Source organism: Apium graveolens, chromosome 4, assembly GCF_009905375.1.
Source record: "Apium graveolens cultivar Ventura chromosome 4, ASM990537v1, whole genome shotgun sequence".
Lineage (NCBI taxonomy): Eukaryota > Viridiplantae > Streptophyta > Magnoliopsida > Apiales > Apiaceae > Apium > Apium graveolens.
Genome location: NC_133650.1, coordinates 545620 through 572961, shown reverse-complemented (window position 1 = coordinate 572961; position 27342 = coordinate 545620). Strand labels below are relative to the sequence as shown.

The window sequence follows — 27342 nt, the reverse complement described above, 5'->3', positions numbered from 1 at the left end:
AAGGCGCGCCCTCTGCTCTATGCCTCTTAGGCGCGCCCTGTTTATCTGTAAGATCGATCACGGGCCTTTTCAAGACAGGAGTTGTTTGAGGAATAAGAATTGGATTGGGGACGGATGTCGGCGCTGCAGGAGCATCTTTCTTCGGCTTAGGCTTGGATTTGTCACCAGGGCGCACCCCAAAAGACTTGGGAATTCTTGGAGGAGCCATTTCTGCATAAAACATAGAACATGTTAATTGAGCGTGACAGTTAAGTATGTTGAACAGTGCAATAAATAAAAGCAATTGATAAAGATAACATTGATAAACATGTATAAAATGCTACGCCTAGAGTAAAAGGGCGCGCCCTGAGAGGCGGAAAGATTAACTACATAAACAGGAATTTATATCCAGTATGCTAATACAAAAGTTAACAGAAAAGAAGTTAGGACGCGCCAATTGTAGGAGGGCGCGCCTTTAGACTCTACAAATTGTTGAACCTGAAGGATCTTGGCCTTGAAAAGAGCTGTCATCTGCTTCTTCTTCTTCTTCTTCAGCCTCTTCCTCACTATCTAGGTCGATTATACGGGAAACAGGGGCGCCCTTCCTAAACTTTACATATTTACACTTTGTCCCTACTTGGTCAGAAAGGATTCCGACTCGCATCAGATTAGTCCGGGTGACTAAGGTCTTTAGGTTCCACCTGTCTGCAGCCACTCTGAGAAGGGCTTCAGCTCGTTTTTTGGGCTCGCCCTTAAGTGGTTTGGCCACTGGTCTGTCTAAAAAAAAAGTATAAAGGTGTGAAAAAGAGCAAATAACATAGAAATAATGCAAGGAAAGAAAGAAAGGGCGCGCCCTTACTTGGTGACTTGTTAAATCTTATCCTTATTCTGGGAACGTCATACAAATAAAAGAAGTTTTCCTTCCAGCCTTTTTCATGGCTAAGCTTGCCAGAGGAGAAACCCTTCTTGTTATGTTGCTTGTCTACAACCAAGCAGTAGTACCCATGGTTAGATTTTCTCTGGTTAAAGAAATAAGCAACTTCAGCCATGGAAAGTTGAGGGAAGCCCAGGTCTGTATAGAGAATGAACAGGGCCAGAATAAACTTGTAGCTGTTGGGAGAAAGTTGGAGTGGAGCCACATCGTAAAGTTCTATCACTTCCCTAAGATAGGGGTGTAAAGGCGCGCCTATACCCAAAGATACCAGCTTTGGGCTGGTTACCATTCTAGGGATCTTAAAGTTCCTCCCATAATTGAAGATATGGGGCCGCATCATGCTTAAAGGGCGCGCTCATATGCCTTCCATATCATAAAACTCCATGAGCCACCCTAGTTGCTCATCTTAACAAGCTGAGGACAGGCCCACACAGAAAAGCTTCCCATGCTCCTTCCTAAAATGTTTCTTCACAGCTTTATTGCATGGTTGGAATTCATCCCAATCAAAGTCTAATTCACTGTCAGAAACTTCCCAGTGTTGGAAGGGGATTGGAGAAGGTTCAGGGGAGGTGGAAAATTGGAAGGAGTCCTCATCAAATAAATTTTCTTCATCACGGAGAGGTGACGCACTTACTTCAGGCGCGCCCTCAGAAACAGGAGAAGTAGGCGTGCCCTGTGTTTGTTGAGGAGATGGGCTTGGGGAAACAGCCCTGTAGGATACTTTAGAAGGTCCTGCACCTACGTTGACACCCCTCTCAATACCCCTATACCTATCGGCATTCAAACTCTCGAACCAATCATCGTCATCTAGTTCTGTCCTATCTGGGTCTGGGGATCTATCCTTTTGGACCAGCTTCTGCTTCCCGTGTCTACGAGATAAAGGAATGTTGTCCGTAGAAGAACTGTCTGAGGAGTCTGCCATCAAGATACCCTTTTTGGATCTTGAAGAAGGCGCGCCACCCGGTTCAGAAATTCAGGAGTATGGTGAGCATTTGGGGGCTGAGGATCGAAGTAAATGTTTGGAGATGAATAGATCCCCAAATTTGTAAGGAAATTCTTGAAAGGGTGAAAAGGAGAGGACGCGCCCTCATCTTCCAGCTGTCAAGAAAACCAAAAGAAATGTTGAGGGCGCGCGCCCAATTTGAAAGAGTGAGATACGAAAGTATGAAGGAAACAGAGAAAGTAAGAGGAGGCTTAAGAGAATGATATTTCCTATTATCTATGTCAGCTTCCCTCCAAGACGAGTCATATGCTAAGAAGGCGCGTCCTATCATTTAGAGTATCCGTAAAGACTGCTATGAAGTATGAATGTTAAGCTATTGGAAAATTAGATGACAATAGCGCGCTCTGTATAAATGTAAAGGCGCACCTTATCATAAGATATATGTTTTTGATTTTAGGGATAAACGATTAGAATTCCTAGAAACTTAAAATTAACAGTTGGATCCAATGATTTTGGATCTAAAACAGCAAAAATTCAAAATTACACAGATACATACACAGATACATACATCATTTTAGCACATCTTCAAGAACAGTTAAGGAAGTTGAAGAGATAGTGTGGCATGCAGTATGATTTATGTGACGAAATTCAGAAAAGAAAGAAGTTTTACATACCTTTTGGATTGAAGAAGAAGTTGACCGGAAAAGATTTGAAGAATGACCGCGGAGAAAGCTGATTATGAGCAAAGTAGCACCACCGGAGTTAAAAGCTTTCAGAGAAGAAAGAGAAAATAAAAGAGAGGAGGGAGTAAAAGTAAAAGAAAAAATAACGTCACGATTTCCGAATAACTAGGGGAACCGTTTCAAAATAAATTCAAATTTTAGGACGCGTCCTCTTGAAGGCGCGCCTTATAAGATTGACAGCAATTTAGAATGCACGAAAATAAGAACATTAAGTAGATTAAGCCCCCTATTCTATGCCTTTTAGGCGCGCTCGATAAAGTAATATTGGAAAATATGTTTATACAGATTTTGATAAGGATGAGGAAAAAATTCCAATCCCATTTTCAATGGCATATGGAATTTGGGGGGTAGTTGTTATGCCCAAAAATTGGTATAAACAATATTCAGATTGAGATTGATAAAATAGTCAAAATCGAAGGAGAAAAACCTAAAATCTAGGAAAAGATAAGATTGACTTTCCATAAAAAAGAAGGCGCGCCCTAAGAACGCGCCCCATTGACTGAATAGCTGATTGACAGTTGTGGTTACTATGCCTTAAAGGCGCGCCCTCAAACATAGTGGGGAGGCGCGCCCAATTACTGAAGAGTGGGTGAGGAATTCCTTGATTGAATTATGTCCCATGGTGAGCCTTAGGGCGCGCCCTGAGTGAGAAAGGCTCTTTGGGTGGATTACTCAGACATGATTACTTTGACAGACTCATACCTTGGCTTTACTTGGATAGAAATAGGGCAAGCCCTAACGGTGCATAATTTACGGCGCACCCTATAATATAGAATGACAAAAGAAGAGGTCAAAGGCTAAAGACACAAGGCGACGTCAACATACAGAAATGTTTGGGCGCGCCCTTAACCTCTACTTGGCACATAATGTAACTTTGACATGCTACTTGGACGAATTCTTTGGAAGATTCAAGGAAGATGGAGAATGTTATTACTAACCTATTTAATGCAGGTACTCTATTGAAGAACTCCTTCCTGTAGCACATCTACAGGAAAGGCGGTGTCCGTGGTCAGAGACCTCCAGGGGTATGCCTGGACTGAAGGCCTCCTCCTCTAGTCAATGGGTGTCATCATTGGGGATGTGAGGTGAAATCTAGTGTGTGCTTTGGGAGCTCTGTCTCCGTAGTCAACGGGTGTCCTCGTTGGGAGACTTCGGAGTATCCTGCACTTTGCACCCAAAAGCCTGGGATCACTTGTCCTGTAGTCTGGTAAGGGCTCATTATCGGGGGACAAGGATGCGTCAAACATTTGGGGTGAACTACGGCTATACCTGCGTCCGTGGACTAGAGAAACAGCTGGTAGCGGAGGGTTATCCTTGGCCAGGGAGATGCCTCATCTGTGAAGTCTCGAAGCCGCGGACGAGCCTTGGGCCTTTATGGTTGGGCCTCATCGGCGGACATTCCTAAAGCTAGTAGAAGACGATTTCCAGTTGGTTTCCTATTGGGCCTCGGGATAAGAAATCTAAGCCCATTAGGTTTCTTGTTCCCCAAGAACTACGTGGGCTTGATCCCCTATAAATAGGGGTACGTAGGCAAATTGTAAGGGGTCAGAAGCGAGTGCGCAAAGGAGCCACCACTAACCCTAAGCAATCTCAGCCCCCAATAATCACCACCACCAAACACTATTCATCTTTTCCGACGAATACTGTTCATCGGATCCACCGATTACTGTTCACATTTCTGACGGAAAACCGCCATCACAGATCTTGTTTCCGGCTGGAAACCTCAAATTTTGTTACTCCCAAATTCCTCCGTCAACACACTAGTTAATTCCATCACAAAGAAAGGTAATCTTTCATCATCAGTGGTTATTACTCCCACCAGAATAATTAATTAGACATAAATGCAACTTAATTCCTCGATCGGACAGGCATACTTAAGACATATCAGTGGTGAGAAAGTGGCATACAGGAACACCGTGATGGATATAAACCAGATATACAGACACATATAACAGAGAGAACAAGAAAATGCATGTTGCTGATATTACTTCTTAAAGATAAAACAGTACAATAAGGAAACTAAATAACGAAATACAACGTTCTCTAAAAATATTCCTGCAAACTCTCCATAAGTCCTACATGTACGCAACTCTCCTGTAAAAACTAAAACAAACTATGACTTATTCTTGCTGCTACAAACCAGGATAATAGCTATTTTATTTAAAATATACTAAACTTAGATTATAGACCCAACATATTCCCCCTTAATCTAAGTTGGGTTATGCAGATTCTGAATCCCCAGTAACGCGCGCATTCTTTCAAACTTTGTCACAGACATCACTTTGGTCAAGACATCAGCACGCTGCTCCTCCGTACACACATGTTTCATGACAATTTCCCCCCGTTCAACACACTCGCGAATAAAGTGATATCGTATGTCTATGTGTGTACTTCGACCGTGGAAAACCGGATTCTTAGCAAGGTCAATCGTTGATTTGTTATCAACATAAATCACCACAGGACTGCGATTTGTATCAGTAATTTGGCTCAGCAGATTCCTTAACCACACACCCTGGCATGTCGCAGCAGTGGCCGCCATAAATTCAGCATCGCATGAAGATAATGCAACACAACGCTGTTTTTGTGGAACCCGTGTAATCAAGCACTCGTCCAGGTAGAAAGCCAACCCACTTGTGCTTCTCCGGTCATCAACATTACCTCCCAAGTCACTATCTGAGTACCCACACAACAGATAATTTCCCTTTCCTTGAGTGTATATCAGCCCGAACTCCATTATTCCCTTGATATATCGCAGAATTCTTTTTACTGCATTCAAATGCAACACAGTTGGTCGTTCCATGTAGCGACTCACGATCCCTACTGCATAAGCAATGTCGGGACGTGTATGTACTAAATATCTCAGTCCTCCCACGATTGATTTGAATTCAGTTGGGTTGACTGCCTTGCCCTTTTCATCCTTCACTAACTGCAATTTTGGTTCCATAGGATACTTTGAGGAATTGCAACCCAACATTCCAGATTTCTCAAGTAATTTCCGCGCATAGGCAGATTGTCTGAGCTCGATACGACCCTCCTTTTGATCCACCTCGATGCCTAAGTAGTATGTCAATTTGCCGAGATCACTCATGTCAAATTCCTCTCCCATCTACATTTTGAATTTATTAATCATTGATACGCTTGTGCCTGTGACAAGAAGGTCGTCAACATAAACACCAATAATCAGGGCTTCTTCTCCTTCCCTCTTCGTATATAAAGCGTGTTCATAAGGACACTTGGTGAATCCAATTCTTTCAAGGTATTTTCTTAGACGAGCATACCAAGCCCGGGGTGCCTATCGTAATCCATATAGCGCTTTGACCAACTTGTAGACTAGCCCTTCTTTATTTGGTTCAATAAAGCCTTCAGGCTAGGTCACATAAACAGTTTCTTCTAAATCTCCTTAAAGAAAGGCCGATTTTATATCTAAGTGATGTACTCCCCACTTCTTTTTTGCTGCAATCGCCAATAGTAAATGCACTGTTTCGAGACGTGTCACAGATGCAAATACCTCTTTAAAATCAATCCCTTGCTTCTGTACGTATCCCTTGGCGACTAACCTCGCTTTGTGTTTGATCACCTCTCCAGTTGTATCTCGTTTAAGTTTATACACCCGTTTCAGACCCTCTGCCTTGTGTCCCTTCGAGAGTTCCACCAAAGTTCATGTGTTATTTCTCTCAATCGCACCAATCTCGTTCTTCATTGCTTGTTCCCATGCTGGGTCTTTAACAGCTTCACTGTAATTCATGGGTTCATCAACTCCTAATATAAACAATTCATTTTCAGCTTCGAATTCTTCTGTCATGTCATAGATTTCACTCAGTAAACGAAATTTGGTTGGAACACTGCTACTACCACTCGATGAGCTGCTACTTTGTTCAGTACTGGAAGTTTCAGAAAGATTACTATCACCGTGAGAGAGAGTACTGCCACCACTCATTGACACCTGGTATGGACTGTTTCCCCCATTTCCTGACACTTCCTCACTAGTTTCAGTGTTAATCTCACTAGCGGAATCCACCCCACCACCAGATTGATGAGTTCCAAGTACCACAAACGAGCCATGAATTTGAGAGTCTTCTCTTTGTCCTTGTTTATCCCACAACCAAGCTCGCTTTTCATCAAAAATGACATCCCGACTTACATGTATCTGTCTATATATAGGATCGTAAAGTTGGTACGCTTTAGTTCCAGGCTCTTTACCGAGATGTACAACCAATTTACTGTGATCACTAAGCTTCGTCGTATGGACGCTCGGTAACTTCATGTGAGTCACGCATCCGAACACTCTAATGTGATTTACATCCAGTTTAATTCCTTTCCAAGCTTCATAAGGTGTTTTGTCGGATAATGCTTTAGTAGGCAGTTTATTTAACAAATAAATGGAGTGGCGTACAGCCTCTCCCCAGAACAAGGCAGGCATGTGCATCTCTTTTAACAGACTCCGAGCCATTGCAACCACAGTTCGATTTCGTCGCTCTACGACCCCATTTTGTTGCGGAGTGTAGGGTGCTGTGAAATGTCGACTTATACCAGCACTTTCACAATAAACTGTAAATTCTTTAGAAGTAAATTCTCCCCCTCTATCTGTTCGAAAGACTTTAATCTCCTTACATGAGTCTTTCTCAACCTTAACTCTGAATCTTTGGAAAGCTTCCAACACCTCGCTTTTGTTTTTCAGCAGGAAAACCCACATCATACGACTAAAATCGTCAACAAGTAAAAAGAAATATTGGTTACCTATTGTTGTCCTTGGTGTTATGAGTCCACAAAGATCCCCATGAATTAATTCCAGAGGCTGTTTGGCATGAAACTCCGTCTGGCGAGGAAAAGGTTGTCTGGCTTGTTTTGACAGTAAGCACCCATCACAAACTTCCTTTGGTAAGACGAACTCAGGAAGGCCATATACCATTTTACTAGTTGACATCATCTTCATGGCTCCAAAATTAACATGGCCGAGTCGTGCGTGCCACAACCATGTTGACTCCTCTGTCTTTGTCAACAAACAGATAGGCCTGACTGTCTCAAGAATAATTTTATATAGTCTATTCGATGAGCGCTGCACTTTCATATTTAATCTGTCACGTTCATCATATATCCATAAAAATGTACCTTTTTCCCGTTCTCTGACAACTGACCAAGTGATATGATGTTGTTACACAGGCTTGGTATATAATAGACGTCGTGAAAGATGAGCTCATCTCCGTTTTTGCATTTAAATCTAACTGACCCCCTTCCTTGTATTTCAACGGTGGACCCGTCGCCAAATCTCACCTGACCCATTACTCCTTTATCCAGACTCTTAAATTTTGATCTATATCCCGTCATATGATTAGAGGCTCCGTTGTCTAGATACCACATATTAGAATCTCCAAGTTTCTCAACAGTTGCACTCAGCCTTGGTCGTACAGTTTGTTCATTAAGCATCAATTCTTTCTTTGTTTCTTTCATGTGTTCAACCATCAACAAGGATGGCTCATCGTCATCATGAATGTGTGTCAGATTCACTTCCGTTTTCTGATCCTTGTCTTTACCTCGATGAGGCTTACGATACTCCGCCCCATAATGTCCGTATAGATGGCAGTTAAAGCACTTAACCTTACTTCTGTCACCTCTGATCGTTCGTCCTGCCTCACCCCCATAATTACTAATGTTTCCTTAGTACCTCGACCCAGATTGCGTCTCTGCTTTATTTGATCTCTTCAACCATTCCTCTCTTGTGAGCAATAGTTTGCCCTCAGTATTTTCACGTGCTCTCCATTCCTCTTCAGTCAAGAGGAGTTGCGACCCACTATTTTCATTCTTCCCACGAAGTCGTTCTTCGTGTGCTTTCAGCGAGCCAACCGCTTCTTCAATGGTCATCATCTCCAGGTTACCGAACTGCTCTATAGTCGAAGTGATCTGCAAGAATTTCTCAGGAACAACACAGAGCAGCTTCTTGACCACATAAGCCTCGTCTACAGATTCCCCCAAGGCTCGTATATTGGTCACTATACCATTGAGTTGCACACAGAAGTCATCTATCAGCTCCGTGTCCTTCATGTTTAAGAACTCAAATTCAGTTTTTAACGTTTGAATTCTTGCCCTTTTAACTCGATCAGCTCCCTGACACATAGTTTTCACAGCCTGCCATCCCTCCTTTGATGTCTTCTTGTCAGCGATCGACAACAAGATTTCTTCTGGAATTCCATGGTAAATTGATGCTAGAGCCATTTTATCCATCTTTTCATCAACTTTTTCTTTCTCATTCTTTGGCTCAACCGCCTCCCAGATGCCATGCGCCTCCATATAAACTTTCATTTTAAGAGACCATGCAGTGTAATTGGTTTTTGTTAACATTGGGTAGTTTAATCCAACTGAACCGTCTTTGCCTTTTATTGTCTCCATGTCTGTTGATTTGGGCATGTATTTTGGCATATAAACGAGCAAAGCTCTGATACCAGATGATTGATATAAACCAGATATACACACACATATAACAGAGAGGACAAGAAAATGCAAGTTGCTGATATTACTTCTTAAAGATAAAACAGTACAATAAGGAAAATAAATAACGAAATACAACGTTCTCTAAAAACACTCCTGCAAACTCTCCATAAGTCCTATACGTACGCAACTCTTCTGTAAAAACTGAAACAAACTATGACTTATTCTTGCTGCTACAAACCAGGACAACAGCTATTTTATTTAAAACATACTAAACTTAGATTATAGACCCAACACACCGGGCTTGGTGTTGAGAATACGGAACACCAGATGCTCTGGGTTCCAAGAGGTTGTCGCACAACTTTATAACTATTTCTTCTTTAATAGCAGTATATCTTTGCAATTTTTCGGGCCACTTTTTTCGTGGCTTCCAATATTTTGAAATAATTGTCGTTTCTTTTTCGTTATCTCCACCTATTACCTGTGATGTGTTCTTGATCTCTTACGGAGACGAAACTCACAATAATTTTACTTCACATCTTTACTCTGCTTTGAATCATGTTTGAATTGCAACCTTCAGAGATGATCCTGCTCTTGAGAAGGGCCAACAAATTTCACCTGGAATTCTCATTCTAACTAGATTCAAAGATGTTTTTGAAGTTATCTTGAAGAACTATGCTCGTTTATCATGGTGCCTCAGTAAGCTCATAGAGATTTTTAGTTATAAGAAAATAAAGAATCAGGCTATTCCTCTTTTTTACTATGTTGATTTAACAGATGACCATCACTAGACATGAACTTTTGGAGACGCTCTTGAGCATCATGAGAATCATTATTCTCCTAACATAATAACAAGACATGGAGTTCTGATATACCATCTCAAAAAACATGCCACATGCCAATGATTGTCTCTTTATCTTATTCGTCCTCATATTATGTTTATGTTTAGTTTCTCTAGATCAAATTATGTTTGTGTTCAGTTTCTCTAGATGTGAAAGTTAGAGCAATAATTTTTGTTCAAAATGAGAGCTTGTTTCCAAACATGTTGATATATAATTAGCGGTAAGTAACAAACATTTTCTATATTAAATCTTTGTTTGAAATATTTTAATTTTTCATTTTTAGTTATAAAAAATGCAGATTTAGTGCAAAATTAATGCAAATTGAGTGCAAAATTAGTGCAAATTGAGTGCAAATTAATCTTTACTTAGTTTTTTATTATTAAGACATGACATTCCAAAATATTATATTTTATATACTCAGTGGCGGATATGAAATTTTAAAAATGGTGTGTCGTTGTGTAATAACTAGTACATTAAACGAATATATTTGATCATTTTATTGTTCTAAAATGGTACTTAATAACACTACTTACACTAATTATTTAGCGGAAAAATAATAAAAATGAATGTAACTAAAAGTAGAAAATTATGGTATCTCTTTTGACAATTTTACTAAAAACTTATTAAGTACATTTCTTATTATTTCATTAGTTTATTATATAAAAAGTTAACGAGGAACTACAAATTAAAAATTAAATTGAAACTTGTATGCATAAGGTAGACACTAATATAGTTAGGTCAGGAGTTGAAGACATAAGTTCTCATTTATTTTGAAAAAACTTGAAAATAATGGTGTGTCACATGTTCTCATTTATTTTGCATTACATTCAAATTTACTTAATTATTTAATAAATAATATTCTTGTGTGAATTGATAGTTATTTATTATATAGAATAAGTAAAACATAAACATTTAGAATTATATTTTGCATATTTAATTAAAAACGAGTTTGGATCGGTAATTATTCAATATATTGGAGAGCACATGGCACGACAAATAACTATCGAGATATTTTACCTCGCATGGAAAAAATTTTGTTGTTGAAAAAATATATCAAAATTTAATATTGGAATTAAAAAATATTCGTGTCATTAAGATACGTGAGATTGGCAGAATTGAAAATTTACAACTGCCAAAACTTTTACAACAAATATTCCAATATATATAAAATTAGTCAATTTATTGAAAATGTTAAATTATGTTCACAATGAGGAAATCATTTACTTCTGTTACTTGAGCAACTAATGAAAGTGTTTCTTAAAAGGAAGGATTATAAAGTTCTTAATGGTGGAGAGTTGAATTATAAAAATGAAACAATTATCATACAAGAAAATACTATAATTATCGATGATTTGGTCCAATTGAGGTATTCCTAGTTTCTAGCAAGGCATTATAATTTGTTTCCAGCCAAAAGTAGAATTGTTATTATGACAAGAGATGTACACCTGCAAAATTAATTAAATAAAATATTTAATAGATGGAGATATACATATGTGAAGAAATTGAGAGAAATTAATTTTTGGAACTCTTTAATTATGATACCTCTAGAAAAGAAACACTGTTAGCAAGTATGAAAGAGTTTTGTGTAGACTTTGTAACTTATGTTAGAGGTTTGTTTAGCTTTAAAAATACCGAGGTAGTTTGGAAAGACAAATTTGGTAAAGTTAAAAAGATTCCAGACAACGAAATATAGAATTTTTTTTTCAAATGAGTTACAATGAGTTGGATGATGAGACCGAGAAATTAATATTTTTCGATATTGTGTTATCCGTCAGAAAGCACGGATATGATGTTGTTGACATATTCAAATTATGCGATTATTATTCATAATTTGAAATTATTAGAAAAATGCCTAATCACTATTAGTGGACATAATATATTTCAGATAGACTAACTTAAATAAGACATGAGAGGAAAAAAATTCAAGAACACGTGCTTATTTTTGCGAGGACTTGCATGAAAATATTTATGGGAGAACTTGCATGAGAATATTTATGGAAGGTAATAATTATATTAAAAGGTTACGGAAACTTGAATGGTTAAAGTCTATCAAACTAAGAAACTATCATCAAATTAAAAGGTTATAGAATTGATTTTCATTTATTTTTTATTAAATAATTAGCTATAAAGTACAAATTGAGTATACATTTCATGCAAATTAATTTTTATTTAATTTTTCATTGTTAAGATGTAACGTTCAAAATTTCTTATCAATATACTCATTTATTTTGCATATAGATGTTTTGGCGCTTTAATTATCCTTTTCTTTATTTTTGTTTCCCCTTACATGAGTAAATATTCTACCGTGATTTGAGATTAGATAGAATAAGTAATATATAAATTTTAAAATTATAATTTTGTATTTTAAATTAAAAGCATGTATGAATTTGATAATATTTAAATTATTATAAAAATGGGGGCACTATAAGTAACTACCAAGACATTGAACATCGTATAAAATTTATTTGGGATAAATTATGTTGTTGAAGAAATGTTAGATTTTGAATGCATAGAAATATAACACATATGGATTATTGGTGAACAATGCATATGTATTATTGGTGAATGTGTTTCTTTGATTTTATTAGGCTTTTAAAACTGTTTGGATTATTGGTGAACAAAGCAATTAAGAATTGTAGAGATAAAATGCTTGACAGTAAAATACACAAGACACGATATCAAAAACTCACTTAATTTTATTAATTAATTCTGTCTTGCTACGATATCTCTGAGATCTCTACATGCAGAAATGACTTTTCGATATCTCTAAGATCTCTACATGCACATTTTGACTTGTCGATATCTTTGAGATCTTTACATGAGTTATTGACTTGCCGATATCTCTTGGGACTTCTCTACAATTAATTTTGGACTTCTCGATATCCCTTGATTCGTGACTTGTCGATATCTTGACTTAGAAAAATTTTCCTTGAACATCAATATTCAACTCCAAGCTGCTACACTTTTCTCTGAGGCATGATCAAGGTTTGATCTTTGTCCAGAGTTTATTCTCTAGCTTGAAAACTATTCACAGAAAAATCCCCCAGTCTAATCTACTAAACATTTTTACAGACTCAAGGAATACAATTACTGAACACAAATATTGATTATCATACAACTTTAATCTTAGGGTTGTCAATATGACTTAGTCTTGTTATTATACAGGCATGTCTTGCATAACAATCTCTCTCAATTTATGAGAAGATTGCTTATCACAAATTCATGCATAATAACAAGACTAACCCCAAACTAAAATCAAATATAATAAAATTGACAGATTGACAAAATACACTTTTTATACATTAATCATTTACATCAGTTCACAGTTACAAATATTAGGTGAATTTCTCATAACCATGCTCTTTTTCAATGAGGTCCTTGATTTTGACTAGCACTTTAAGTTCTTCAATAATTTCAATCCCTCTTAGAGCTTCCACTAGTTTGAGTCATTCTTCCAATGAGCAATTGTTGAGGAGATGAATCCTGAATTTTAAGAATCTGCCAACCTTGATATTCAGAAAGTATCCATCTTTTGAAACCCTGCTCAACCCCCTTGCCTTGAGTTCATTAGATCTTTGTTCAGGAATCTCAATCTCCTTGGAATATTTTCTTTCCCCTTTCTTCCCTGACATCCTTTTGCCTACCATGCCTTATGTTCCTTTCTCTCAACCTTTCAGCCAACACAGTCCTCCTCATTCTTGTACTTGAATCCTTAGCCTTCATCAAACTGATCACCCTCTTCAATTCTGCAGTTGAAAATGTCTCTATTACTTCTCTATTAAGCAAAATGAAGGAGCCATCTCTGTAGTAGATTCTGACTTCTCCCAGAGAAATAACCTAAACTTTTACTATCTCCTCAGCTAGTTGTTGGTGATAATCATCATGTGTTATGCTCCTTGAAACTGGTAGAAAGTCATTCTGATTGAAAAAATTTCAGATAGCACCAACATCAACTTGAATTTTATTTGGTTTTCTTCATGCAGTCTTGAAGTGAGTTTTGGTTGGAGGTTTGAATGAAGGTGGTCTAAATGTTTTCTTGAGTGAGGTTTGGCTAGCTTTGATAGGTATTTTGAGTAGGGAATTTGCAGTTGGTTTGTAAAGGTATTTGGGCTTTGAGATCAGGATAGCTTGAGTGTTTGTTTGGTTGGGTTTAGGAGTTTGAGTTTGTGATGTTTGAGTACCTTGGACATTCTGTTGCTTTGTTACCCCTTCTCCATCTCTTTTCTTCTTCTTTCCAGCATCCCTACATCTCTTGTCCTTCTTCTCATTCTTCTTTTCATCCACCTTGCTACCAGTTGTTTTGCTAGACTGACTTGGATTTGAGCCAGAAGATTTTTGCTCATCTTTCTTCTGCTCATCATCATCCAAGTCATCTTTTGTATTAATTTGAGTTCTAGGCAACATGGTTTCAGCATTTTTCATATATTTGCTCAGAATCTTGATCATCTCTTCATCTTCAATAGTCTTGATCTTTTTGGTCTTCAAGTTAGTCTATAAAGTCATAATCAATCTCAGATTTCCCATGACACAGTGCTTAGGGATCATGAAATATTTGCACCTTTTGGTATTTGAACAGATGTAGGCCACTCCCTTGTTTGGTTGAAGCCAGTGTTCTAAAAAGCGCAAATTAGTCCTAAGCGGCGGGGAGACCTTCTAGCGCTTAGGCGGTTAAGCGGACACTTAAGCGGGTCTATAAGCGGATAAATGATATTCTTTTTTAAATTTTAAATATAATAATAATAGTGTAATACTAAAATAATATAAATAAATAAAGAATCAATAATATTAACATAAGTTTTTCTTTAAAAATATTTATTTTAAAGTTTTTTAATGAAGATCATTGTTTTATTAAAATAAATATTTATATTTATAATTAAAATTTTGACAAGTCAAAACCGGTTTGACCGCTTACTGACCATTTAATCCGCTTAATAATTGCTTAATCCGTTTACATTACCGCTTAATCTTTAAAAACACTTAATCATCCGATTAGTATAAAATCGAAGCACTATATAGTCCGATTCCGCTTAAACGGCCGCTTAGGCGGCCGCTTAATGCGCTTTTTAGAACACTGGTTGAAGGTAAGCTTCTGGAAATGCAGCTACTTGACCATTTTTAAGTTCATTTAGCAAGAGAGTGTCCTTTGGAATCACCCTGTTGACTTTTTTGATTAGGATGTCCAGCTCAAATGCTCTTTTGGATCGGAGATAAGAAAGAGACACCTGCATGCACCTGTCAACACCTGAGTCACTGATATTTGCAACAATCCTTTTTTCTCTGAAGTTTCCTTTGATCACCATTACCACCCTCAGAAAATTTATGTTCCTGTCCAAAGCCTTTTTGTAGGTAAAGTGATTGTTGTTTAGAGAGATTCTAAGAGCTTTGAGGGGTTCATCAAATTCCTTGTCAAGACAAGGTCCCTCAGCTGCATTCATAAGTCTGTCCATTCCAACATTATCCTTCTGTTCAATTTGAGTTGTAGCTTGGCTTGATTTTAGCTGTGGCTGCGATCTCCCCCTTAGTCTTGCTAGCAGGCATATGAGGCGTAGGTGGAGAGATTTGGGTCCTGATAGCTTGTGGTGTTTCTTGAGGGGGTATTTGTAAAGCTCCCATAATAGCTCCTAAAGAAACCGAGGTCTGCATTTGTAGATATTGTTTGGAGTCTATTAGGGTCTTTATGTCTTGTTGCTGGCTGGTGACCAAGGAAGTTAACTGAGATACTTGAGCAGCTAAAGAGTCATTGGAAGTTTGGAGATCGGAGACTTGAGTTTGCAGATTCTGTATTTGAAGATTGGTTGAGGTGGATATAGGTTGTGATTTTGGTGTAGCTAAAGTGCCAAAAGAATTCTGAACAGTATTTTTGATCTCCTCCATGACCAAAGATGCTGGTTCAAACCTAGCCTTGTACAATTGATCCAGTTTGACCTTGGAGTCATTAATTTGAGTTATCTGCTTTTGGATCACCTCATGCAAGGCTATGAAAGATTTGCTCAACTTGGATACATTTTCTTCAACTGGTGTGAGGGAGAAAGCTTGAAGCTTGTCTGAAAACTTGTTGAACTTTGATTTGATATATGTGAATCACTACACCAAATATGACATATCGCAACCCCTTTCAAAGAAATGTTAGCCCAACATGTGACCTTAGCTATGCTACTTATGGCCTAGTGTAACATTGTGTTTTTTTGTTACCTTAGCCCAAAATATGATGTTGCATTAGTTATAAAGTGTTGCGGCTTGCAACATACTTGTAAAAGTGTTAGCTTAGGTTATTAAAATATAAGTATAATTTTTTTTAAGATTAAAAATTATTTTAAATTAATATTCAAGAATTTAAGGTGATTTACAAATTAAATAAATGAGATACATGAATTTTATACATAATTAAATTTTAAAAAATTAAAATAGGAATTTTAAAAGGAAGAAAAATTAAAAAGAGTATAAATTTCCCTCATTTTAATATAAGCAATGATATATATGTTTTAAAAAGTTAAAAATATAAAAGTTATTAAATACAAGAATGATAAAAATAATAAAATATATATGAGTAATTAATTATTTTCTAAAATAAGTATATAAATATTATATTATTAAAATAATAAAATATAAATATATGTGAATTTTGGACTCATTGGACCGCCCAAATTTGGGCTCAAGCGGGTAGAATTTGGGCAAAAAGCCGCCAATAATTTCAAACTAAGTTTGAAATTTTAGTACATACAACTATACACTTGACTCTCTCTAGATCCCCTTTTCTCTTATGAATTTATCTCTCAATATCTTCTCTCTCTAGATAATCTCTTTGAGGCTAATCTCTTTCTGGATAATCTTTTTCTCGCCACTACTTATACTATCCTTAACCACCACTTTCAAACTCTTGTACGTAATTAGGGCTCAGTCGAATTGGGGGTTGAGGCTTCGATTCTTCAATTATAGCCTAAACTTCATCTAATATATCTCCCTATTTGATTTCTGTTGTTTTTCGTTTCGATTTTCACATATTGCTTGGTTGGGTATATATGGACATATTGCTTCTCTCGTGGTCAAACACAAAGGACCGTTAAAAGATCCGATCCTTTCAAAATGGGCCCTTGGACTTGGTGATTTTTCACAGCCCTTTTACTTAAATCATGGAGTAATATATTTGTTTGTCTATATCATGGAGTCTTGTTGTATGAATATTTGATCCCTATTGACTACACTTGTAGCATACTTCTGATAGCTGACATATTATTATCTTCTTTATTTTTTTGATTTGATATAGGGGCGCCGTTTAGCTCTAAAAACTCCACTAGTTTTTAGTCCTTATAATGGAGTGGAGTTAAAAGAAATCATCCTGGAACTGCTAAACAGTCTTTTGCTGCTGTGAGTAATTGTGTTCTTTTTTGTTGTTATTAAACAATTCTGTATATGTTTCTTAGCTAATGTCTGTGTTGTACTGCTACTTGGAGTAATTAAAACCAACGATTATTGAGAATTTTGACTGCAAATATTGATTGTGAAATTTTATTTAATTTGTTAGCGTAATTAAATGGCTAGGAATACATAAAGTTTCTTGCAAGTATCCAAAAATCTGATTTTGTTATACTAGTACTTATTAAGGACAACCAGTAGTAGTTATTAATCTAGTGGTCTTATTAAGGACATATTATGTTCAGTTTTAATTATCATTTATAATTAGTTTTATAGGTTTATTATCATTTATAATTATAAGGATAATTTATGAAAAAATTAATTAGGGAGGACTATTTTATTAATTTATTCTCATTAATGTTTGCAAGGCACGATATATAATTCCCGATGATTTGGAAAATTGGGTGATCGAGACAATTCATTCATGTTGGAAGACGTACAAGAGTCGAATTAAGGCTGGTCATCTTACACCCTATGAGAACGATGAACTGAGGTTGGTAAATAGACCAGATGACATTCCACTGGAGACTTTTAAAATGCTCCTGGAATATTGGAATAATGAGAGTGTTCAGGTATACTTCTGTGATGTTAAGCATTTAGGCTATCTCGGTATCATGATAATTTAATTTTTCATTATTTTTGTAGAAGAGAGCAAAGACAAATACCACAAGCCATAAGGCGTATATTGAGATTCATACTCTTGGTCCGAAAAGTTTTGCCCTACATCGGAATAAGATGGTATGTTAGTAATTTGTATAATTTCTCTGTTTGCTTGATTGTCTTGTTCGATTTTACTATATGTGTCTAAGTAGTGCCACAATTTTGCTCATTTTATCTTGTTCGTTCTTTTTGGTAGAAAAACAAGGCGGTAGCTGAGCCTGACACTGAACTGTGTGATGCAGAGTCTTTTCTTGCTCTATTTCAGTATTTCACTGTATATGTCCTAAGTACTACCAATATGTTACTCATTTTGTCATGTTCTTTCTTTTTACTAGAAAAAGAAGGCGGCAGTTGAGTGTGGACCTTGTGCTGCAGAGGTTTTTATTAAAACTTGGGAGCGAGTTGAAGGACGTGTGTACAAGACCAATCCAGAAATAATCAAAAAGAAAATTGTATGTATTTTATTTCCTCGTTTCCTAGTTTACTGCAGATTTGTTATATGTTTTGTTATCTTATTTTTGATGACCAGTTCTCTTTTTTACATTTGTTTTATATATAGGAAAATATTAACAAAAAACTCAGCACTAGAGATGCTGCTTGGGATGAACTTGGTACAAGGCACAATCCGAATTGGCTCAAAGGGAGATGCGTTAGGCCAAACATACAGAATAACGTGCAAACAGGTACATATGTCAAAAAGCTGACCGTAAAGATAAATGAATGCCTTGCTTCTGAACTAAAGGAGAAAGTAAAGAAAGTTGAGTCTGAATTCCAGGAGAAAGTAAAGAAAGTTGAAGAAGGTGTCGAGCTAAAGGTACAGCAAAACATGGCAGTTGTTCTTAAAATACTTGCGGAAGCCAACCCGGATATAAGAATTGGCATCCAGGACTTGTGCGTGATTGCTGCAAGTGACAATGATGATGGTACACCAATAACTGGTCGCGGAAGCTTCTAGTACCAGTGTTTTTCAAGTTTATAAGCGTATAACGCTATCTATTCAGTCGTGAACTAGTTTAACGTTTGTTTATGTAGTTTATCTTCTGTTGGATGTTGGATGTTTTAGTAGGGGGTTGGATGTTTTAGCAGGATGGTTGTTGGATGGTTGGATGTTTTGGGAGGATGTTTGTTAGATGTTTGCTGTTTTGGATGTTTTAATGAATTTGGGGTTGCTTAAATACCAATAGCACATTTTCAATTTCTTATTTGTCAAAGTGTTACATTAGCTTCATAAACTGTTACCGTAGACAATGTAAAATGTTTCAGTAGCTTGCTTACAAATGTTACATTAGCTACTAAAAGTGTTACCATAGGTTCTTAAAATACACCATAAAAGTGGGACCCATGTGCCATGTCACTACATGCCACATCATCAATGTGGGCCCCACACTGCCACATAAGCATGCCACGTTGCATGCCACGTCAGCATTCCACGTCATTTTGAAAATTCCGTGTATCTCTAATGTAACATAGATTTTACGTTACATTTGGACTATTTTTGTTACTTTAGGGGCTTAGGGTAACAGAAAAGGCCATGTCACAGTAGGCGACGTTTATATTAGATTAGGTACCCTAAGCTATCACCGAAAAAACTAACTTAAATTTTATGTTAACTTAGGATGTTTTTGGCCTTTAGTAACGTTAAAAGGGCCCTGTTGTAACATTTTTTTTTGTTACAACAGGCTGTTTTTGGTGTAGTGAATGTAGGCATCATCTCATCAATCCTATCATTTATCAATTTCTTGACTGCAACTTGATGTTTGTCCAGTGTGTGTTCCATGGCTCTTCCAATATGGTGAAAAGCCTTCAATTGAGCTTTATACACTTCTGTCACAACATCATAGACCTCTTGAGAAGTGAGGACCTTAACATTGCTCCCCGGAATGATGACATACTCCTATCTAAACTTTGTTAAGGCCTTCTCCATGGTTGTTGTGAAGTTCTTTGAAATCCATGCATCCACATTACCATCTGCTTCATCTGTAATCTTCTCATATTACTCTTCAACATCCTCCTTATATGAGAGTAGAATGGCTTGATAGTCTTGGTTGGACATATCAGTGGTAAGGAGTTGTTGGGTTATGTTGGCTAAGCCTGCAAGCTGGTCTACAAAAAGATCATTCATTGTGATTGACTGGGTTTGAGCATCCTGCAATCATTGAGATATGAGGTGTGAGGGTTGACGGGTAGTGTTTGAGGTTGAGGTTGATGGTTGGTCTGTTGTGTTTCAGGTGGTTGGGATGGAGGTGGTAAATGTGCCTGTGACAGAAGTCACAATTTGGCTCACATCATGAGTTGTGGTTGTGATAGTGTGTTGTTCACCACTAGTGGGAACCTCCATTTGAATTGGAGGGGATTTGACCAGGTTACTATCATGTACCATGGCCTCAAACCCTTGTTCCTCTTGCAAGGAACTGGCACCGAAATATGTTATACTTTCCTCCTCAATGACTGGATCATTGACAATTGGACTCCTAGCTTCAATTGACAAAACAATTTCAGCCAGAGTTGTGAGGGGAGTTGTTCCTACTTGAAAAACCTCCAATTGAATTGGAGAGGATTTGAGTAGCTCTCCTTTATGAGGACTACCCTCAAACCTAGCAGTCTGTGAAGACTGTGGTGCACATGAAGGTGCTAAAGTAACATGCACAGGGTCTTCAATAAAAACTGATGAAACCCCTGTGTTTGTGATGGTGTCATCAAGGTCTACCTCAGCATGTAGCCTTTCACCATCTAAATGTTGTGTCTGAGTGGTGATCATAGTTTCTTGAACTGTATCACTTTATTTGGAAAGGCTTGAGAAATGGATTCAAGTCCTTCATTATAAGAAGAAGAAATTTGGGAAATAAGGTTAGAGATGTTAGAGTTGATTTTTGGCACCTTCCACTGAATAGATGAGGGAGTTTCAATAGATGTGCTTTCATGGTGTGTGCCAACCAAATTACTTCTTTCAACCTCTTGAGAGTGCTCAAAAGGCGGTGCACACTCTATACAGGGTGTATTTGGGAGAATGCTTTGTTCAATAGTGACACCTAGTTGAGAAGGTGCCCCTAGAGTATGTTCATACCCCTTTGTTACAACTGCATCTTTTTGAGAAGATGCAGAGGTGGCTATTTGAGTGGTCAACTCAACCTTCATTGACTTCTTTGGCTTTCTGATCAGGTTTGACTCAGTATTTTTTTGGTCCCCATCACTCTCAGAAATAACAACCAATAGTGTTTGCTTTCTCTTCTTTTTTACTAACTCCACCATGTTGAGAAGATCAAGTAGTTGGTTCCCTAGCTTCTAATGGTTTTGAAGAAGTGGTTTCAGTTGTGGAAGGCTCTTGTTGGTTATCCTGTTTTTGTACTTCTAAAGGTGCAGGAGCCATAACTGTACTAGAAACTACACTAGATCTCATGCCAGGCATTGGATAAGGGTAGGTCCTAAATCTCTCCAACATAAAGTTAGTGACATTTAGAGCTACCCTTACCTGATTCTTTGTAATAAGTGACCCAAATAAAATTTTGGACACCTGTTTACAATTGCCTATTTTAGTTCTATCTATTCCTACAAGTAAATGAATGTCTGCAATTTTATAATTTAAAGTAGACATTATGAACCTAGGGAAGAAAATTTCCTTACCTCTACTTACCAAAGGCATTGTGAGCCTGGTGCTTAGCTCCTCTAGGATCAATAGACCAACATTGATGTGCTTGTTGTATGCCATGGAGAACACCATATTTTGAACAATACTGGATATGTTATCATACCCAGTCTTTCTGCATGTGAAGGCTCTAACAATGGAGTCAAAGATAAAGGACCATTTCCTCCTCAGATGCTTCTTGTTCAGGCTGTTCAGGTTGATCTTCTCACTGTAGTTTATGAAATCCATAAACTTAGTGAGCTCATATGTTGTTGATACCTCCATCATGCCATCTATAGGAATGTCTAAAGCCTTATTGACATCATTGGCATCAAACTCCACAGGTTTACCCTGAATTGAGGAATTAACCACCAACTAAACTGTTTGATTCTCATGCATAGCAATATTCACCACAGCTGAGTTCCAAAACTCGTCGAGCACATTCAAGTATAGAACATGATTAGCAGTCAAAGCTCCTGCAAGATAAGATTTAGATAAAAACTTGACAAAACACTTAAAGATGCCAGGAGCTTGGTTTGCATCTGTAAATGCCAAGTAATTAGTACCATCCTTTGGGATAATAGCTTTAACATTGTTGGCAGCCATTGTAAGTGTTTGAGTTTGAATGGGTAAGAAATTTGAGAAAGAAAGAGTTTGAAATGAGTGAGAGCGGTTTAGATATGCAAAAGCTAGGTCAATTGAGATCTCAAAAGAGTAAAGAGGGGTTTGGTCGAGATTTCTGGGTATTTATAGGCTAGAGATGTGACTTGTCGAGAAATAGGAATAAACGGTTGATATTTGCTTATCGAGAAGTCACGTGAATTAAAAAACACATGTTGAGATGTCACTATCCTGACTCTTATCGAGAACCAGATAGTAACTTATCGAGATGTAGAATAAATACCCAGTTTGTCCTAATTTGACCGATTTATTCCAATTTATATTGAATAAATCAACATAATATTAGAATTGATTTTGTATCAAAAGTATTTTACTGAAATAATTTATTGAAATAAATAATTCTAGTTCTGAGTTATTGATAAGTCTAAAATTTATACTTGTAGAGAACTCCATAAATATATATGTCGAGATCTCTACAATAATTATCGTAAAGTCATAAAGAGGCTTATCGAGAAGTCCATTGAGAGGTCATGAAAAAGACTTATCAAGAACTCTGTCGAGAAGTCTCAAAATGACTTGTCGAGAAGTCATTTAGCCTTATCCAGAACTCGGTTCTCTACATACTTTTGTTCTTTTTCAGTTATGTCTTATAATAATTTCCCATATTAAAAATGTGAATTAATAATTTGACAGTTTTTCTCATAATTTGAAAAATTCCAAGTTAAGTTTGAATTTTGAAAAATAAATATATAGAGAATCCTGAAATATTTATAGATCATATTCTAGTTAATTCCCAATTAAATCAAATTAATTTTGATTTATCAAAAATTAATTTACTACAACACATTAGCTGAGTTCTTGCCTTTAGGATGAAGAACTCAACATACCAATTTCACTTACAAGTCTAGTGAAAGTTGCTTCATCCAAAGGTTTGGTAAAAATATCAGCTAATTGTTTTTCTGTTGGAACAAAAATAAGCTCAAAGGTACTATTTGTAGCATGTTCTCTAACTAAATGATACCTTACATCAATGTGTTTAGTTCTAGAATGATTAACTGGATTAGCAACAATAGATATGGCACTAGTATTGTCACACATGATTGAAATTTTATGTAACACTAGGTCATAGTCCATTAATTGATTTCTAATCCAAAGCACTTGAACACAACAACTTCCAGTAGCTATGTATTCAGTCTCAGTTGTAGAAGTTGACATAGATTGTTGTTTCTTACTGTACTAAGATACAAGTCTTTGACTAAAGAATTGACAGCTTCCACTTGTACTCTTCCTGTCAACCCTGCATCCAGCAAAATCTGCATCTGTGTATCCAACAGCTTCAAAACTAGTTTCTTTAGGATACCATAATCCCAAGTTTGGTGTCCCCTTCAAATATCTAAAAATTCTCTTGACATCCATATAATGTGATTCTTTAGGATTTTCTTGAAATCTATCACACAGACATGTTGCAAATATGATGTCTGGTCTACTAGAAGTTAAGTACAGCAAAGATCCAATCATTCCTCTATAACTTGAAATGTCAATCATTCCAGATTTCTTCAATAAATATTTGACATACTTGGTTTGACTGATAAAAATTTCATCACTTTTTTGACTAACTTGAAGACCAAGGAAGTAACTTGACTCTCCCATCATACTCATCTCATACTCACTCTGCATGAATCTTGAAAATATTTGACATTGCTTTTCATTTGTAGAACTAAAAATGATATCATCCACATAAATTTGAACTAGGATAATATCACCACCATGTTGTTTGTAGAATAGAGTCTTGTCAATTGTTCCTCTTGTAAATCCATGTTTGAGTAAAAATTCTGACAGTGTGTCATACTATGCTCTAGGTGCTTGCTTAATCCAGAGAGAGCCTTTAACAGTTTGTAAACAAAGTCTGGAAATTCTGGATCTTTAAAGCCAGGTGGTTGTTACACATAGACTTCTTCTTCCAATTCACCATTAAAGAATGCACTTTTCACATCCATTTGATACACTTTGAAATTTGAATGTGCAGCAAATGGAAGAAATTTTTTTATTACTTCAAGTCTTGCAACTGGAGCAAAAGTTTCATCATAATCAATTTTTTCTTCTTGTGAGTAGCCTTTGGCAACCAGTCTTGCTTTATTTCTTGTCACAATTCCATTTTCATCCAATTTGTTCCTGTACACCCACTTTGTTCCAATGATACTTCTGTTTTTTGGTGCATGAACCAACTCTCAAACTTTATTTCTTTCAAATTGATTTAGCTCTTCTTGCATGGCAGTTATCCAGTCATGATCAAGTAGAGTTTCCTCAATTTTTTTTATGCTCAATTTGAGAAACAAAGCATGCATGCAAGCATTCATTTGCAGTTGCTCTCATAGTCCTTACTCCAGCATTTGGATCACCAATTATTACATCTCTTGTGTGACTCATATCCCATTTCTTGGTGTAATCTTGTTGACTAGAGTTATCTACATTTTCTTCATTATTGGCATAACTTGCAGAACTATCATATCTTCCTCCCCCTGAGTTTGTGCCATCAAATTTAGGTGAGATTCTTCTTTGAGATGAATCCTCATTTTCACAGTTCACTGGTTCATTTATTTCTTCCTCCATTCTGTTATTTGTATTAATCTCAGCTTCATCTTCAGAATCACTATCAATATTCAAATTTTCAATTTTTAGGGCTTCAGCTTCATTTTCATCAAGGCATTGCAATCCTGGACACTTGTCATCATCAAAGATCACATCTGTGCTTTCCATAATTTTCTTTTGCTCAAGCACATAAACTCTGTAGGCATTTCTTTCCAATGAATATCCCAGAAAAATAGTTTCAAATACTTTAGAGTCAAATTTTCCAACATATTCAGAGTTGTCTTTGATCACAAAGCATTTGCTTCCAAACATATGCAGATGCTTTATAGTGGGCTTTCTTTTTGATACAATTGAGTAAGGTGACTTTTTAAGGTTTTTGTTGATTAGATATATGTTTTGAGTAAAGAATGCAGTATTGACAGCTTCTTCCCAAAAACTAGTTGGCAACTGGCATCTTCCAGCTTCAACTAGAGTTCTATTTTTCCTTTCAACCACACCATTTTGCTGGGGTGTTCTTGCAGCTGAGAACTCTTGAACAATGCCCTTATCTTTGCAGAATTCACTTAAATCTGCATTCCTGAATTCTTGCCATTATCACCCCTCAATATTTTAACACAATTTTGATCCCCGGCCTGCTTCTCAACTTTTTTTATGTGTTCAATGATGATGCGTGGAGTTTCACCTTTTGAATGCATAAATTCTACCCAATTGTATCTTGAGTAGTCATCCACCATCATCAGTGCATATTTCTTTCTAGAAATAGACAAGGCATTAACTGGTCCAAACATGTCCATGTGAATAAGCTGCAATGGTGCACTTATTGAATTTACAGTCTTGCTCTTGTGACTAGACCTCTTCATTTTGCATTTTTGACAAGCCTCACAAACTTCATCTTGAGCAAATTCCAGATTTGGCATGTCTCTCACTAATTCCCTTTTCACCAAAGTATTGATTGTTTTGTAATTTATATGAGAGAGTTTCTTGTGCCGCATCTTGCTTTGCTCAATGGATGCCTATGTTCCATCCTTGTTTGCTGAATTTAGTTCTGCAACAAACAGGCTTCCTTTCCTTGCTACTTTATGAGCAACTTCACTAGTTTTCTTACTAGTGATTAAGCAATCTTCTTTGTTAAATATTACCTTAAAACCTTTGTCTATGAACTGGCTGATATTGAGAAGATTTATTTCAAGACCAGCAACTAGTGCTACATCTTCAATGACAACTTTTCCAGATATCAACTTGTCATATCCCATTGTGAATCCTTTACTGTTGTCTCCAAAAGTCACCAATGGGAAAACCGTCTCCTCAAACTGTGATGGCAGGGCTTTATCACCTGTCATATGCTTGGAGAATCCACTGTCAATGATTCATATGACTTTAATTCTTGCCCTGCACACAGGGAGAATTAAGTGTATTTAGCTACCCAAGCAGTGTTGGATACTTTCTTCTTTTTCACAGAAGTTGCAGAAGTAAAGTGTAATATATAAGTGATGATGTCAAAGATTACTGGAAATAACACTATCATTATTGTCTCTGATTAAAGTATGAAGCAAGCCAGATGGACATCTGATCTAAGGAGGAAATTAATGAACTGTTATTTTTGGTAATCAGTTAAACTTGGGGCCAACCCTAAGTAAGTTGTATTGTTATCTTAATTTGTATTTTGTACTTGTAACACTTAAAGTCTGTAAAAATGCAAAGGAGTGGACTGGAGTCTTTAGCCTGAAATAATATCATGCCTAAGGATTTTATCTGGAAGAAAATCAAGAAGATCATGCCTCAGAAGAATTTTGAAGAAGCTTGGAGTTGAATAAATCTGTTTGGAGAAAAATACTCTAAGTCAAGATCTCTACAAGTCACAAATTTAATGTTATAAAGAAGTCATTCGAGAACTCCAGAATGGCTTATCGAGAAGTCAAGATAGCTACTAGAAAACTCAGGAAGATATCGACAAGCCAAAGTGAAGAACTGAATATTGGAGATATCGACAAGTCATTCATTCACTAGAGAACTCAGAGTTATCGACAAGTCTACATTCAGTAGAGAAATCTGAGTTATCGATAAGTCAAGTTCCACTAGAGAACTCAGAGATATCGATAAGTTAAAATTCACTAGAGAACTCTGAGATATCGACAAGGTAAATTTGACTAAGGAACTCTGAGATATCGACAAGTCAAGAAGCTACTAGAGAACTAAGACTTATCAAGAAGTCAAAGTGTAGATGTGAAGACTAGAGATCTCGACAAGCTGAAGTCCTCTACAAGCCAATCTAAATATGGAATGCTAAAAATCTCGATAAGCCTATATACTTATCGAGATGTCAAGTGTTCTATATACCTAAACTGGAGATCTCGATGTACAGTCTCAAAGTACAAGATTGCAGATCAGTTCAATATCCAAGATAAACAATCAACAAACAATCCAACAGCTGGATTGACAAGTCTACAAAAAGCAACTTGAAGAGTGTGTAAGATCATGGAAAAGATTAACTAACAGAGGAAGATTAAAGTGAACACGGGATGCTAAAGATATGCTAAGCCAGAAATGGAAGATCTACTTTTCTATAAGTAGAA

General features: G+C 36.7%; 1 protein-coding gene across 1 annotated transcript; it reads right to left on the bottom strand.

Moving 5' to 3' along the window:
- Positions 1-7669: 7669 nt before the first annotated feature.
- LOC141716909 (uncharacterized) lies at positions 7670-8983 on the bottom strand. Its single transcript, XM_074519070.1, has 2 exons — positions 8262-8983; positions 7670-8210 (listed from the first exon to the last, which is right to left on the bottom strand). Exons 1-2 carry the CDS (start codon positions 8981-8983, stop codon positions 7670-7672), a joined length of 1263 nt encoding a protein of 420 aa, XP_074375171.1.
- Positions 8984-27342: the final 18359 nt, after the last annotated feature.